The following is a 17332-nucleotide window of genomic DNA, read 5'->3' as shown; positions in this document are numbered from 1 at the left end:
AAAGTGAATGAATCTGTTATATTAAATTTGAGGATGTTCTTCATTTTGCCGGGGATCTACCTGAAACCTTCATAGACCCCTGAAGAGCAAAAGTCCCATAACAAAAGTAGTTGGTGATGAACACGTTAAAATAGGGCACTACTCTGTGAGTTAAGACAGCCCTGGAGTCCTTGCCTGGAGCTGAAGCCTTTCCTTTTGCCTCCCTGAAGACGTTTTAAAATGATCGATTTTTACATTATATTAATTCAATGGACTGACGTGTTATTGGAGAGAGGAGTGATGGATCTGGACGTGCAAGACTGGACATTGATCACTGGGAGAAGGTAGGTCGGGTTGTTTCCCTGAGAATCCCCCTGATACACAAATAATTGCGCGCTGTTGGCCGTGGCAGTGTGGGTGTTTGTACACGCGCACGAGTACACTCCACTGGAAGCTCCTTTGCTGAGAAGTTCATTTTCGATAAGAGAATCCGTTACCGCTGCATCACCGTTGCATTGCGCTGGAGGCTTTGGCAATGCATGCGTAAAACAGTCGGTTCTGTGTAATGTCCGCGGTGTTGAACCACCTCTCACGACTATACACTTTTAAGACAACTGATTTCCTTATAACAAAAGGTCTGACCCATCTCAAAGCAAGCTGGTGTACAGTGTGGATACAGTTTGCAACAACTCGAACGCAAGACGGATTAAGTGTGATCCCCGTGTGAGATCGGTCGGAAACATCGCACGAAAAAGAGAGCGAGGAAAGGGAACGGAGGTAAGCGCGCACTCGAGCTGTAGGAAGCATTTTTTTTCCGGGACGCGCACAGACAGACAGCGCTGCTGGTGATACAGCAGGCAGGGTAGAGCAGGAGAGGAGGAGGACGCACAGCACAAACACAGAGACAAAGTTCTCCCGCGTCGAAATGAAGTATGGTGGCAACAAATATCTGCGTTCCAATTTAACGGAAGTTTTGGATCATAAAGCGAAAAAGGAGAAACAACCCAAAGCCACGAGAGCACCCATGGATTTCAGTGTGGCACGATCGTTTTAGTGCAGTGGAGCCAATGAGATATCCAGTCATGATTTGGATCGCGTTTTTACCTATTTTGTTTTCGTGCGCACACGGGAACAAAACTGTGGAGCAGGTACCGTTCTTTCACGGGCATGTATTTGAAAACTCGTCTCCGGGCTCCCGGGTCAACGGACTGAGCGTTCCGTTAAAACGGCTCAATTCGCAGAGGCTATGTGGTAATGGGGAATTTGTAGCGCACTTTAAACTCCTGGGAGACGGGAGCGGGAATTTCCGTGTCTTTGCGCACCATAAACGGGGACATATTTTTTTGAAGACTTCTGGGGTTCTGGACCGGGAGGAGCGGGCTGAATACGCACTAAGTCTTGGTTTGTGTTGCGGACAGTGCGCGGGACTCTCTCGGGAAGTGGAAGATGAGTCTCCGGTTGTCGCCGAGGTCGCGTCCATCAAGGTGGACGTCCTGGACACCAACGACCACCAGCCCACCTTCCCCGGTACCGATGTGAAACTGAGCCTGGATGATGCCACTGCGCTCCGCACGGCGATCTACATAGTCACCGCGCGGGACGATGACAGCGGCAAGAACGCGGAGCTCATTTACTTCGCCTTGCCCAAAAACGGGAGTTTCTACGCGGTGCCGAAAACCGGAGAAATTCTCCTGGTGGACTCCATCCTTGGTCTGGATGAACCGATTAAGTTTAAAGTTTTTGCCCGGGACCGCGGTTGGCCGCCTCGAACAAGCCAGAGCGTGGCTGTTGAGATCAATCCACGGCAATGGTCCGTGGCGCCCTCGCTGTACCCACAATTGGGGAAACGGAAACTAACATCACAAATGAAAGTACCAGCGCGAAGCTCAAGGTCAGTACTGGAATCGGACAGCCCCGTTTTAATCAACGTGTCGGAGGATGCGGGGATCGGTTCAGTGGTGATGAATCTGAACCCGGTGAGGTTTCAGTCGGCAGCGTTTGAGCTGATGGAGCCCGAAGTGGAGAGTTTACCGGTCAGCGTGAGTCGGGACAGCGGGGATATAGTCATATCACGGAGACTGGACCGAGAGACTGAGCCTCTGCTGGAGATCGCCGTCAAAGTTCAGGATAAAATGGGTGAGCGACTATGTGTGTGTGTGTGTGTTTGTGGGTGATTTTTCGTGTGTGTGCGCGCGTGTGTGATGGATTATGTGAAAGAGGAATTGAGAGACAGACACTGCGATGTCCCAGACAAATTTCCAAGTGGGCCAATACAGTCTATCTCTATTGAACATTATGGGTTGTGCGCACATCTATTATCTCGTGTACATGCCCTGCGAGGCACGCTGAGCAATATATGAAATATTTTATCACATTTCTGTGTCGGTTTTGTGTTTGGTTGAATTTGTCACGTTGTATTGTGTGCGTAAATACGCACGGAGAGGGCGAGTGCTTAAGTGCTTGAACTTGATTGACATCAGCCCTATATTGAAATCCTCTAGACAATATACAGTATATGTTTGGTAAAAAAAAGAAGAGAAAGTAACGCATATACATAGGTGTTACTTGGTGCATTTGAAAGTTTACTATTTAGGAGCAACGTGAATGGTCGGTCACTGTGGGAAGCATCCTGAGGTCAGGGTCTTGTTGTGAGGAAACATTAATGAGTGAAAACTCCACACATACTGTAAAGCATAGCCCCCTGTCAGCTCTGGTGGGGTTCTAACCAGAAATCTTAATGCTGTTGTGAGGGAGTGCTTACCACAGAGGTACTTTGTACACACACACACATACACACACACACACACACACACACACACACACACACACACACACACACACACACACACACACACACACACATACACTCTAACCAGCTCCAATCTTGCAGTAGATCAGGCTAAGCAGTGTCAGACTGGCTAGTGTTTACAATGGAGGTTAAACTGAGCAACACTCATCAGTGTTGATGATGATTTATGTGCTTGGGTATATTAGAGTAACATGAATGTGAGTACTGCCAGCAGCAACAGATGCTGGGATGTCAGGGTAGAAGCGTGACGCGTATGGGCCCTCGTACCAACAGGTTAATCATCACCTGTGGATAAAGCACAGAGACAGACAACAAGCTAGCATGCTGCCAGATTCACATTAATAAATGCATGTATGAAGGGATGAGCACATGGAAACTAAAATATATAGAATGCAAAAACATTATGAATTAATTTGCACTTGGTTCAGTTTATATACTGTATAAATATATATAAAATCTGTCTATCAGTGTAACATGAGTGGAAGAGCAGTTCAGCAGCTTGTTCTATTAAGACCTGCTAACAGTATTTGACCGGGAGACTGACCTAATCAATGTGACCTATTGGTCTCAGTAATGTGAACTATCCTGACGCAGGAAAGAAACTAAGCTCTTGGCACACAATGCTAATTTAGACTCCCAGTAACCATTTTTGCTATTTGTCACTACCATTTCTCTCATGCACATATTTTATATTGATGGAATGTTGGATGTGAGACTTTGCTGTTGCAGTATTACAGAAACCTCTGAGAGTTCCTTGATAGAGCACTAGAATAGCTGCTGTTTGATTTTTAGGAGGCACTCGGAAATACGGGAATTAGGAATTTTGCCATCTAACTTCAACTAAGATGCCTTTTAATAGGCAGGTCTCCAAACTTTGGTGTTGTTGTCTTTTCTTTTCTTTTTTACATTTCAAGCAAGTGGAACAAATTTCACCAGCCGCTGAAATTCATTAGTAGATAATATTTTTTCACTGCATTGTTAAAAGTTAAACTAGTCTCATCTTTTCTGACTGTGTTATTTTATATTTCTCACAAATTCAAAGGAATTAGGAGACAGCTTGAATAATAACATATCAGTGAAGGAGTAACAAAAAAAGGCAATTGTCCATTTTATGTAAATGTCAACACTATGTTTAAGAGGCAGTGACAGAAGTGAAGGGAAGGGCAATTTGGCCAAATATTTTATCCAGATAGAGGTTATTTTATATCTCAATAACAATATATATCATGATAAAGCCTGTTTTCTGGTAATTTCATAAATAAATAGTCTACATGGTAAAGCCTATTTTTGTATACTCCTGTCGGGAATTTAATACTTAACAAATAAACTACTGAGTAGTTTCTCACTTTGTGAAGAACTTTAATGCAGATGAACTTTAAAGTTTCAAATTAATTTATTCCATTACACAGATTATGTTTACATGCGCGTGTGACGTAAAAAAAACCCCGCAGTCTTCAAATTATATTCCTTCAAAGTGTTTCACATCAGATTTTCTGAGAGATTTGAGTTAGTATGTGCTTGCTATCAATTTAGACGACATAATTGCAAATTATGATATCTCGATATATGATTTCATCACGATACGATTCCATTGAAAGAGGATAAATGATCATATTGAATTATTGCCCTGCCCTACACGGCTGTCATCTTCATTTTTATGAAATGAAAGTTCAGTGTATAGGAAGTGCATGTTAATGTGTAATCCATTTAAATCTAACCAGATACAATAAGGGTGAGTTAGATATGAAGTGTAAAATGGCTTAATGTATTTAAAGATTAGTGACACATGGCATATTGTTGCTGATGTGGACAAATCCCTTTCTGACCAGTGCTGGTTGGATGATTGGATCTCCAGTGTGTCTTGGGTGCATCTATATCTGAATTGTGTTGTGTTTTGCTCTAAAAGGATGCATGCTAATACAAAGTTTCAAGAGGGGGATCAGCGTTAATGTTTCCTAAATGGATGGGTTTTTAAAAAGCCCAAAAGCTGAACCTGTTTATGTATTTGATAGGAGGTGAAGAGGGAGGGATTGGATTGAAATACATTTCCATGACCTGACTGTTAACAGCGTCATGCAGAAAGGCAGCATGTTTTCATTTCCGGGCTTAGTAGCGGGCGGCGAGTGGCGAGCCCGGCTCAGCTCGGTGTATAAAGAGTGGGGAATGCAGCATCCGTTTGGTTGTCGGTGGCTTCATTGAAGTTTTTTAATCCGTTTGGAGTGGAGAGTCCTGCTGGAGCCTCGACCTCCCTCCATCTGCTTGCATTATCCCTGTAATCCCATCTCACTCTCTCTGTCTGTCTCTCTGTCTCCCTCTCTCTCTCCCTCTTGCTCTCTTACTTCCTCGCTCTTATTTTCACTCTCACTCTAGGGATTTAGTTGTAGTGGAGACACAGTTTACCACAGTGAGAGAGAGTGAGAGAGAGAGAGAGAGAGAGAGAGAGAGAGAGGGAAACACAGAGAGAGAGAGAGAGAGCTTCTGATGATTCTTCGAGGGACGGATGTGTGTGTGTGTGTGTGTGTGTGTGTGTGTGTGTGTGTGTGTGTGTGTGTGTGTGTGTGTGTGTGTGTGTGTGTGTGTAAGTGTGTCTGTGTGTGTGTGAGAGAGAGAGTCTGGAAGTGATATCAGAATCTAAGATTATTTCTTGTCTGCATTTGTGGACCACAAGTCCACGAGTGTTGCTGAGATATGTTATATTACTCACATTAGCCTCTTTTACACAGAAATAGTGCAATACTGCTGTAAAGAAGATCTACATTACGTCAGCTTTGCTTTTTTACACTAAACCATATAACGGTGGAAAAATGCCATCCAAGTGTATGATTTTCTATAGAATGCTGGCATTTTTGAAGCAAAAGAGGCGTGACATGTAACACAACAGTGTCACTAGTGAGTGTGTGTGTGTGTGTCAATTCCATGTCCATGCATTTTATACAGAACGTCAAGGTGGAATAACACCGCAACATTCCCACCTTGAACAAGCTGTGGTGCAAAACATTTTCTGAACTTGTACATTGGCCCTGCTCTACCAGGTGAGTTACTGAGGAGGTCTGGGGTACGGTTAGGGATTGGGCAACAAAACTACTTGGTTAGGTTTATGAAAAGATTGTGGTTTGGATTAAACTAAGTATGTTTGTTACGTAACTTACAGTTGTCTCCTGGGTGAGAGTCCTGTGTTTGTTTGACCCATCCATCCACCCTGACTTCCCCCCTACACTCTTTATACTATGTTATCTCACAGCACCACGGTCAAGCAATTGCTCTGAGCATCTAATACTGCCACCAACAGGTTTATAGTGTTGTAAGCCCGCTGGATCTCATACAGACGCTAAAGGGCCGTATTTGACAAGTTCAGTTCACACAGTCACATTGTGTGAACTCACAAGGATAAAAACACCCACCCTCTCAAGTTAAACCATTACATTTTAGAGTAAAGAGTTGTTTTTTGAGGGTGATGGTTAGGGTTAGAGGTAGGCATGAAATGGTCATGATTTAGATGAGCGTAAATCTACAGGTAAGGAATACCTACTTACAGTAAACAATGAATAAATAAATTTCACCCAAGTTTATATTTTCCACTGTTTTCTGCAGGGTTTTCAAATCCACCGCTGCTTTTCATTTCAAGTATCATTTCCTGCTGTTTAATTTTCCTAACAAAGCCCAAGTGTATTTTTGTACATCTAGTCTCTGATATCCAAAACCTTTCATTAAATGATGTGCCAAAACCTTCAAGAGCATCTAGTGACTGCTCCTTTTTTCCCCCAGGGGTTCTTCCTCCCCTCCACACCAGCCAACCGACAGTGGTCGTTGACCACATTGACTTATGTTGGCATTATGATTAATTCAATTATTAATTTGGTTAATTAATTCAATGATTAGTTTGGTCAGTCAAACACACATCTTTGTCCTTTGTTTTCAGAGGGTTCTCTTTTAAAAAAAAAGCCACACCAATATTTTCTTCCACTATATTGTTTATCTACATACCTTATTCTCTCCGTTAAGGTAGAGCCACCTTCTTTACTTTAATCATTTCTAACCAGCTAACACTGCATCAAATAGTCAAGAGACTGCTGTATTCCTTTTAGCTAATTAGTATTCTGCACATTTTTCTTTGGCTAATGTACTCTTCTGGTATGGCAGCCTTTATGACAGGAAACCACATTATGTTAAAAGAATGGATAAGATAGAATAATAAAATAATTTATTGCAAGCCAATTAACCAATTATATCCTGACCGAATCAGATGAGAGGAACAGAGTGACTCTCACTGGACATGTGAGCCAAATGTTTGCATCAGATGGTGTCTGCCAAACCCTGAAAATCATGTTACAACCCTGTTCGTGACTAGATATAGGTATCAAACCTCAACTTGTTTGAACTAGAATGTGAAGCAGTATCAATAACTGTTGAATTTGAATCAAATGTCTAATAAGATGTGTAGTCTAGTGTATTTGCGACCAAAGCTCTCGTATGTCTACTTGTATTCTGAGAAAATGTAACCTTTTTTGCCTTTTTTATTAAAGGGCCCATATTGTAAAAGGCGGAATTTATGTCTTTCTTTATTATAAAGCAGGTCAAGGTGCTATATAAATACTGTAAAAGTATCAAAACAACTCAATCCACAGATAAATGAACATAGTCTGTATTCAGAAACTGTGGCTTTAAATGAGCTGTCAAGACTTCTGTACAGTTGTGATGTCACAACTATATTTTATGAAGGTAGAAAGTACCACTCGGGTGCCGTTACAATCATTCCCCGGCTACTATAACAGTGCAGAGATGCAGAGATGCAGAGAGCACAAAAGCGGACTGGGCTTTTTCAGAAGGGGGTCTTAAAGAGACGTGCTAAAATGGGGCGTATAAAAGAAATGTATCCAGTATCGGTATCCAGACCAGTTCCATTTTAAAAATGTCCAAACATTACCCAGATCTATGTTTCAGTGTAGTGAAAGGTTAAACTACATTTCTGTCGTTTTGTCTTCTCTAATGATTTCCTGGTACGGTAATGTTAAGTCTAAAAATGTATCCAGATTTCTGCATGTGGCAAAGAATCCTTGGTGCCATTCTAGCACAGCTGTCATCTTTGTGTCATACAACAGTGCTGGTGAACTTCTGGTGCAAAACAAGTGAGCAGGTTACCTATGTAGTTATATAATCAAAATATTCAAGTTGTAACAATAATAATACCATTACTTTCCTCAATTATTATATATATTGTTTATGCAACACACTGTACAACAACTGCAATGTTGCAATCAACTGCAGTTCCAGTTATTATACAAAATTGAATAACTTCTACAAAATAAAGCTAAAGAAAAAAATTCTTTAACCCTTGTATTGTCCTCACTTTTGGGACCCTCTGGTATCCCTGGGTTTAAATTGATCCGGGACATATTTGGGGTTTATAAAACAAGTCAAAAATAAAATTTTGCGTCATAAACCATTAACACATATTATCTTTATGTCACTTTCAAACAATACAGATAACATACTGTAGATGCTTAATAATTGGTAGCATTATTAGAACTGAATTAACAATTCAAGTGTGATTCGTTTTGAAGGTGGACACATGACAGAGGGGAAAGAGTGGAGGACAGTGAGAGTAAACAGCTTCTCTGTGCTACATTATAATAATATAATGTTGTCCGTGTGTGTGCGTGTAGGTGTGTGTGTGGCCTTGTGAGTGTTTTTTTGTGTCTTTGTGAATGCGGGTCAAACTGACCTGAAGACCATATGAATGATGTAAATGTCTGGGGAATAGTAGCATGTGTTCTCAATTCTTTTTTTGTTTTTGTTTATACGTGTTTATCACAGAAAATAAGCTAAAGCCATTGAGTTTCAGCTAGAAAATGTATACTTGTACCATTTTTCTTCTTGTAAAAACTCGAAATTTGACCAGAATACCTTACAAGGGTTAACATATTTGTGTAAATTGTTGTCTATGGGAACATTATCACCAGGATTGTTTTTCCTATTTTAATCATTTATTTTCTACAATTTGTCTTGATAAAAATATTACAGAGATGAAAATTGAATATCAGGAAATCGAGCCAGCGCTTTGTGCAAAAACCGCTAGATTGATTGCAAGTCTGTGTGTGCATTCATGTGTACAGATCGCATGTGCAATCTGTGCAAGTGTGTTTTTTAGCTTGTGTGGGATTTTTGGTTGATGAAGAGAAACAGCTGGCTTTAATCAAGACAACTGTCAGTTGATCTCACACAGATTTCTGCTACTCACAACTAAAGCAATCACACACACACATACACACACACACGCACACACACACACACACACACACACACACACACACACACACACACACACACACACACACACACACACACACACACACACACACACACACACACACACACATGTGTGTTCATACTGTACATTTGCCCACAAAATATGACATTGTGCTTACTGTGAGTTCTGGGTTGCAAAATTACCATTCTATATCCAGACAGATGGCAGTGAGAGAGGCATGTTAGCTGCATATGTTACTTGTCTTTTGTTTATCGAGATGAAACAGAGTCTGCATCCATTTGTTCCTTCAAAGAGCATAAATAGCACTTATTTAGTCTTCTGTCTTTAGTCTTACACAATGCGTGCACGTAGATGGTTAACTGCATTAACCCAAACAAGCAATTGATTTTTTAGCACTGATATTTATGCTTTGCGATTTGAAATCTGAATGTTTTGACTCTGAATTGAACTTATCATTTTCCAATGTTCATAAATTTCAAAAATTCAATATTAAAAAATGTACCGTTAAATATTCAATGTTGAAATTTCAATATACCCAATTTAGATGCAACATACAATGTATTCAATTCAATGTAAAAAAGTTAACATTAAAAAATTCAACAGGCTAAATTTAGCTGCAAAATTCAATGTATAAAATTCAGTGTTCACAACCTGGGAACCAAGGAAGTGTCATCGATTCTAGATCAGGTTCTAGGAAGAGCAAGGAGAGCTGTGACAAGAGTGGCTGCTTGTTGGCTAATTCAACCACATACTATGGATGTTTAAACGTAATAATCTATGATCCATCATGCTTTCGTGCTACACTGGTTAGTTTCCAATTTCCGAAAATTAAGTTTAAAGTCAGAGTTGGGGTCTCTCGTCGGCAGAGTAGGACAACACGGCGCTGTCTTGCAGCCGACTCCGTAGCTGCTAACTGCTCTGAACAGGAGCAGATCTAATTTATGAGTTGAGCACCGGACCCGACCGCAACCTCAGACGCTTGCAGCTGCCCCGGGTACTGTCATCAGTGTGAGCCATTGTTACCCCTACTGGTTTCCCTATGTTGTGTTTCTCTAACAGCAGCAGATGTGCTCAGCCTCTCTAGTCATATTCACAAACATCTTACCGAGGATTTTCAAGCCAAATCTCATTTCTACTGTGGCGGTTATGATTGTAAAAGTGTTCACTACATTACTGCCACCTTTGAAAAATGAACTAAGAAAATATAATGTTTGTATGATTGCGTCCAGCTGGATTCAATCTTACCCGAGCAAAACACATACATTTCACAGGTAGCTGCTCTATGCCGTGAGACCCAGCTCACAAAGTGATCACTGCCAGTCACATATTAATTAACTACGTCAGCATCCAGGTAACAGTTTGTATTGGGTTGATCTGAAATAACCGGTTGCCTTGATCTCACCTTAGAAAATAACCAAACATGTTTATCAAGGAGGTTTTCCCAAAGCTACGGATATATTGACCACTGCATTACAGCTCCCTATTGTGTAGAGTGGTAGTGAGCTGTAATGCAGTGTCTCAATATAGCCGTAGCTTTTGGGAACCCCCCGTGATAATTGGGTAATACAGTGTGCCCTTACAATAATATCCGCCACAGCAGATATGAATGTTGAATTCTTTAAGATTTAATTTTTTAACCTTGATTTTTATACATTTAAATTCTTTAACGTTAAAATAGAGAGTTAAATTCAGAGTCAAAACGTTAAGATGCATAATTTCAATGCATAAATATTCAGTGCTAGAAATTCAATGGCTTTTTCATTTCAAAATCCAATGACACAGATTTCCTTTCCAGACGAATAGTGCTTGATTTTGTTCTGTTGTTTTTTTTCATTGCTTTTGTGTCTTTTATGAAAATGAATCATTAAGAAACACAAACTTTTTTAAAATCCGCACCATCATTGCAATTAGTTAGCTTAGAGGCATTTCAGATTAATCTGTGCCTTCGACGGTTGGTGACATCCTTTACCAATTGTTTGCCAACTGCAGTTTGCTTCAGACGATGTGCTGTGGAATTTTTGGCTTTTAATGCACATTTCTCTGGTTCCATGGCTGCTAGAGCGTTACTGTATGGCCTGCTGTGAGCACACAGAGAAATGCAAAATGCTGTTGGTACCAGTACATGTGACAGCTCAGCAGTACAGAAGTTAAAGGTGTCAAATGAAGCATGTTGGATTTTAAGCATAAAGACAAAAAAATCTGAAAATAAATTGGTGTATGCTTGCTGTAGAAAATTAGCAGTCGGAGCAAAATGTGTGAAACATATTCAGTGTCTCTGAAGGGATAGTTCAGCTATTTTAAAGTGTGGTTATATGAGGTACTTATCCATAGTCAGTGTGATATCCATCTCCAGTAGGTGACAGTTTATGATTTTACTGCTATGGACGGGGGCACAAACACACACACACACACACACACACACACACACACACACACACACACACACAAACGCATACCTGTATATATTTTCACTGCTTGACCAGCGCTCTCCTTCAGTTTCCACAGAAAGTCTTTTCCCTCACTCTCTTTCGGCATTCTTCTTCTGTTTCTGTTCTTTCCAGAGTAACAAACATTTTTGTCATAATCACTCATTTATGTTGAGAAATTGTAGTGCCAACACTGTCTGAAGGTGGGGTAAATATACCGTACACTTCATGTTGAAATACGTAAGATTTTCACTCTGTCAATCGTCTCTTAAGTTACTATCTATCAAAGAGTGAGTTAAAACAATGGTGATTTATCTTATGACCCACTAATGAAAGCCCTTATATTTGCTGCTTTGACGAGAAATACGTTCTGAGTGTCTGTGTTGACATTCCCTCGAGAAAAATCAAGCACCACACAGTTAGTGACACTTTTTATGTCAGTCCAGCCCTGTATCATACCAAAGCGTGAAACAGGTACGTTCGTCCACTTCAAAAAGTGTGTATGTGACGTTTTTGCTGACCAAAGCGTGAAGAGTACACGCTTTCTTCCACAAGTTTTTTTAGTTACCATATTAACACACATAGTTCATATTCTCTCTTGGGACTACCTATTAGTTTGGACCATGTGAAGGCATCACAACGCATCACTCAGGTGAGAGCTGCCAAATTGCTGACATTATACAGTTGGCACTGTTCTGTTTCGAAAGAATCTCTGGGAGATGAAGTCCCAGAGGAGCACCTGCAATGACATCTTACCGCCAAAGCTGCCCCTAGAAACAATGTAACTCAATTCTACCGTTTTTTAACTTTAAAATGATATCGACATGATATCGATATATGTATATTTTTAAGGTGACAAAAGTAAGTTTTGCCACAGCTGCTGCCCCTGTCATCCTGCTGTTTTTCCAAACAGGCAGCATGCTCACAGTCATTCACTGTAGGTAACACACTGACTAAGGATAAGTTCCTTATACTACTCCACTTCAAAAAGCCAAACTTTCCTTTGTTTAGCATGTTAGCAAGACTGGTCCATGCTAATGTATTTAGCTACAGTCCTGTTTATCTTCTGTGTTTCTGGTGACTTGTTGATTATCGTTGCTGGTTAAATATAGTTGGTATACCAGGCTGCTAATGTTGCTGTCTAGTTGCTGGTTGACTTTTCAGACAGGTAGCTTCTGTCTTGTTTTGTCTGCAGCGCCACTGGGTGACGTTCCGGAGGAGGCGGAAGCTGCACTGTTGACGGCAAAAGTATTGATACTTTTGCAAGTTAGTATCTAATCCAATACTAATTTTTAGCATCCATTATTTTCCAAGTATTGTTTTTTTTTTGACAAACCTACTTTCACATATCACAAATACATTTCTGATCAAAGTACATAGGAAGGAGGTTGTTGTAGATGGATGTGTCAAACAATTAAAGGAATCTCACCCAGGAGGCTGCTGTTCATGTACCATGTTAAACCAAAAGTCACCACTGACTTGTTTACATACTTACATGTTTTTCCATAATTATAATAATAATTATATATATATATATATTTGTATTACACACCCATGACATTTTTTGTGGTATTATTTCTCCTAAGTTTTGCTATATTGTCTCCCTCTGTTTGGCTTTGCAGAAGATAAACATGATGGAAGTGATGTTTTAAATAGATGTTTCACTCCTTCCACCATCTGTCATTGCCATAAATAAAATAAATAAATCATTTGTTCTGGAAGAACATTGCCTCAGTGCCTTCTTCATGTTTTGTAACAGAGACCTGTTTGGCAGATTTGCATCCTAACCCAAATGCACTGTGGAGACCAGGAGAGGCTGCCAACATTGTCTGAGATTGAAAATGGTTGGAGACAGGCGTGTACCCTGATTCAGCCGTGACCTACAATCCATCAGTTGTGAGCTGGAACTTTAAAAGCTTTTCAGCGTTTAATGTCAGATATGAGAAACTAGGCACTCAGTCAGTAGCCATTTCAATTTCTCACCTTTCACAATTCACCTCTTAAAATTACTCCTTTTAATTTTAAGGCCCTTCTTCTGCTCAGTGACAAAATAAACCTTTTAAAGTTTGAAAAAGTCACTCTTAATGTCCGCTGCCGGTAGAAGAAGTGTTCCCATCAGAATAATACATTCTTAATGTGTCCCAGACATCATTTCCATGTATGCCTTTTGTACATTTTACAATTTTTCATTATCTGCATTTTTCCTTTTTTTAATTTAATGTGCATTAACTGCACTTCTGTTAAAGTGCCAAACTACTGTAGAATATCTCATTAGAGATATGAAGATGTTATGTTAATGATGCCAGACGTGATTCAAGTTACTCTGACCAAGTCTCAAGTCAAGTAAAGTTGAATCCATAGTTAATGTAAGTCACTTCCCAGACTTAAAAAAATTGTAAGCTTATTATTTCTTAATTCCATCTCGATCAAAATGGCACCATTTTATTCGGAAAATTGGGGTGATTAGTGATATCAATCATTATCAGGTTACCATTAGCTAGCTATAAAGGGAACAGATTGTTTCTGGCTAACATTAGCTCACATCAGCCTACACAGACACCGGGTAACATTACATACACACTAGTAATAACATTTAGATCTTTAAGATAAAAAAAATATCATTCAATGTTCAATATATTTACGCAACAAATACATGCATGGTAATTCACAGTGAACAGTACTTTACAACAGCAGTTTGAGTACCCTAATTTACGAGCGGCACCTGAATGCACAATGAAGTCCCGTCTGTGAGCACAGAATAAAGATATCTTGAACCTTGAACCATGAACAGCTTTACCCTTCGTTGTTTGTTTACATAACTCACGGAGAAGGCAACATGTTGCCACACCGAGGACTTTGGAAAAGCAGGAGGATTTTACAGTTGTTGTTTCTGTTGTTTCTCCATCATCTTTGACTAGAAAAGTAGGCTACTGCTGAAAGCTATCGGTAAGCTAGCGTTACCCTGTGTCTTTAGCTACATGATTCCTCCTGTATGTGTGTTGTCCTTTTTTTTCTTTAGTCGTGCGCAAGTAGGCCTGAAAAGTTTGAGAATCAGAAAGTAAAGCCAAAGCCATAGTGTCCTCTTTGAAATAGTGTTGCACAGTAAACCGATACTAGAAAAGTACCGCAGTTCCCAGCCGTTTAAAACGATACTTTATCACGTTTTATTAGTATCGATACGATCGATGTCTAGGATTGTTCAAAGACCAAATGCACAGAGCTCAATATATATATATGTACATATATATATATTGACGTCAGTAAGGGCAAGCCCTGGCAGAAATGCAGACTTGTTCAAAGAGTTGAGATAACTGCAGGTTAGAGATGACCTGACTCTCGCCGGATGAATTTTGTTCCGCCTTGCTTCACTCATCCATCTGGGATCGCTCGACTGGGAAGCGATTTCAGGAGGCTGGGCGTTATCAAAAACCCTTGCATATGATTGGATTATGACCACTTGTCCATCATCTTTATTGACGTGCTACTTCAACCAGTGACATCGAAACCAACCTGTGGCGTTGATGAGCACGAGGCAGGAAAAAAAAGCAGAAACAGAACAGCCGACATCGTTTCCACCAACAAAAGCCTTCAGAGCCGTTCTCTGGTGTTCTTTTTAGGAAGAAATATTTGTGAGATTGGACAACACGGATGAAATAGCAGCATTGATGTTGACGCCTGCTTCCTCGATGTGAGCTACCATTGTCTGAATCAGCCACAGTCGTTTCTCCGCTACATTACATCTATAAAACTCCTCATTGGCTCAACCTTTTTTTACGGACCCTGAAATCCCTCTGCAATGGATCGATCCCAGATGGTTGAGTGGAACTAGGCTGAGTCAAGGCGGAACGATAGTCATCAGGGGCCTGTTTCACAAAGCAGGTTCAAAAACTCTGAGTTTAACCCTGAACTCTGAGTTGATCTACTCTGAGATAGGAAACTCTGAGTTTTCGGTTCCAGAACAGCAGATTTGCGTTAGGTTGATCAACTCAGAGTAGTTTGACCTGGAGTTAAGCGCGTGCACCACAAGTAAAAAAAGACAGCATCAATGGAGCCCTGATTCGACGAGTCACCATGGCAACGGGGAAGCGAAGGGCTACGCTACAACTGGAAATGGAAACATTAATGCGCTCATACGGAGAGTTTGAGCAGGTTTACACCGCTGCAGCAGCAAAAGAGAGGGAGACGGTGCTGGAGGACATTGCTGCTCGGGTCAGTGCGTAAGTTTAAATGTAGTCCTGTTGCAATCACAGTAATATCACAGGGGGAACTGCATGAGTGGGAGCCTATTAGTTTATTTCATTTAAGTGCATTCCCACGGGGGAGAAGCGCAGCTTAAGATGAAACATAAAAACATTTTTCAAACAGGTAAAACCTCAGCACAGTCTCATGGTGACGCCTCATTTTGAGCAGGTTTTACATCGTAAAGTAAATATTACCGTAAGTGGCTGTTTTTTATACAACATATCAATGTTGTATAAAAAACTCCCATTTGCAAAAAAAACGCAGCGCAACACAGAATATCTGCTGTGATATGAGAGCATGACTGGTTGTTAATGTTGGAAATGTAAGGAGGGGTGAGATGGACTGTGACATGAAACGGTGTTGTGCGTATTCAGCCCCCTCGCATTATAGGTGATATTCTGGATCAGAAGGCTATATAGGAGTATTTTATATACCGGTAACCCAATTAAAAGCACACACTTTTGAACCTATGAATTGCAAGAAAAGCTGGAATTATATTTAGAAACGCTAAGTCAAATACATTCAACTTGCTCAAAAGATCCATTTCATTCATTTTGTAATTATGGCTGCAGTATATTAAGGACGTCTAAGGACATGTGTGATAATCATCTCCCGACCAATATTTAATTCTCTTTGCGAAATGCGTCACCTTCATCCACGGGATCGTTATCAATATGACACGCCATGGTAGTGCAAATAGTCACCACCTAATATAACTTTTAATGTAGGCCTACTGAATGACTTTTATACGTTGTATACAAAACTCCCGTTTGCAAAAAAACGCAGCGCAACACAGAATATCTGCTGTGATATGAAACGGTACCGCTCAAACAGAGAATTGCCTGGAAATGCAAGAACATCTATAATCAATAGTTTGATAGTCATCTCCCGACGAATATATAATTATCTGCGCAGTAATGCTGCAGCTTCATCCACGGGATTGTTATCAGAAGGACACGCCATGGTAGTGAAATAGTCGCCACCTAATATAACTTCTAATGACTGATGTTTGCAGTGATTTTCTGAAAAACAGACGGAACTATAGCAGAACTATACTTCGCCAAAACTCGCCTGCTGACTGAATGAATGAGGAAATGAAACACCGTGTGTGGCTGAAAGAGGGCGGAGACAGAGAGAAACTCAAGGTTTTCTGAGAAAAACCTGGTCCTGACCAGGTTAGTTTCAGAGAGCATGTTACCATGGTAACTGACCGAGAGTTTAAGTTACCTCCCTTTGTGAAACAGGCTAGAGTTACCCCTCTGTCTCTGGTTTGAGTTACCTCCCTTTGTGAAACGGAAAACTCAGAGTTTCCCTCATTTCAGGGTTAACATACTCAGAGTTTTCACTAAACCTGCTTTGTGAAACAGGCCCCTGGCGATAGTCAGGTTAGGTTAGGGATAGATAACATAAATATATCCAAATATGTAACGTTAACTCGAAGTGAGTGTTTATTTTGTGACAAGCAAACGTTTTTCAGCATCAGAGTTGCACGAGGCAGTCAGGGGTAAAGCTAACTGTTTAACTGGCTGATGTGGTTCACACATCTCTGTATGACAACAGTTCTCACTGGTGACATTGACCTTACCATAACGTGCTGGTGTTTACAAA

The 17332-nt window shown here is 40.5% G+C and overlaps 1 protein-coding gene across 1 annotated transcript in view; it reads left to right on the top strand.

The window, feature by feature from the left end:
* Window positions 1-1061: 1061 nt before the first annotated feature.
* Window positions 1062-17332, top strand: part of LOC310947763 (neural-cadherin) — a gene marked incomplete at both ends in the record, with an annotated part of 416747 nt that continues 400476 nt past the window's right edge. The window contains one exon of the mRNA XM_083914685.1: window positions 1062-2115. Coding sequence (XP_083770811.1) covers window positions 1062-2115 — 1054 coding nt within the window. The remainder of the gene's footprint in view (window positions 2116-17332) is intronic.

The sequence above is a fragment of the Echiichthys vipera genome (genome assembly GCF_963691815.1).
Source record: "Echiichthys vipera genome assembly, chromosome: 1".
Classification (NCBI taxonomy): domain Eukaryota; kingdom Metazoa; phylum Chordata; class Actinopteri; order Perciformes; family Trachinidae; genus Echiichthys; species Echiichthys vipera.
The sequence above is the reverse complement of the archived record's forward strand: the minus strand, read 5'-3'. Positions and strand labels throughout refer to the sequence as shown.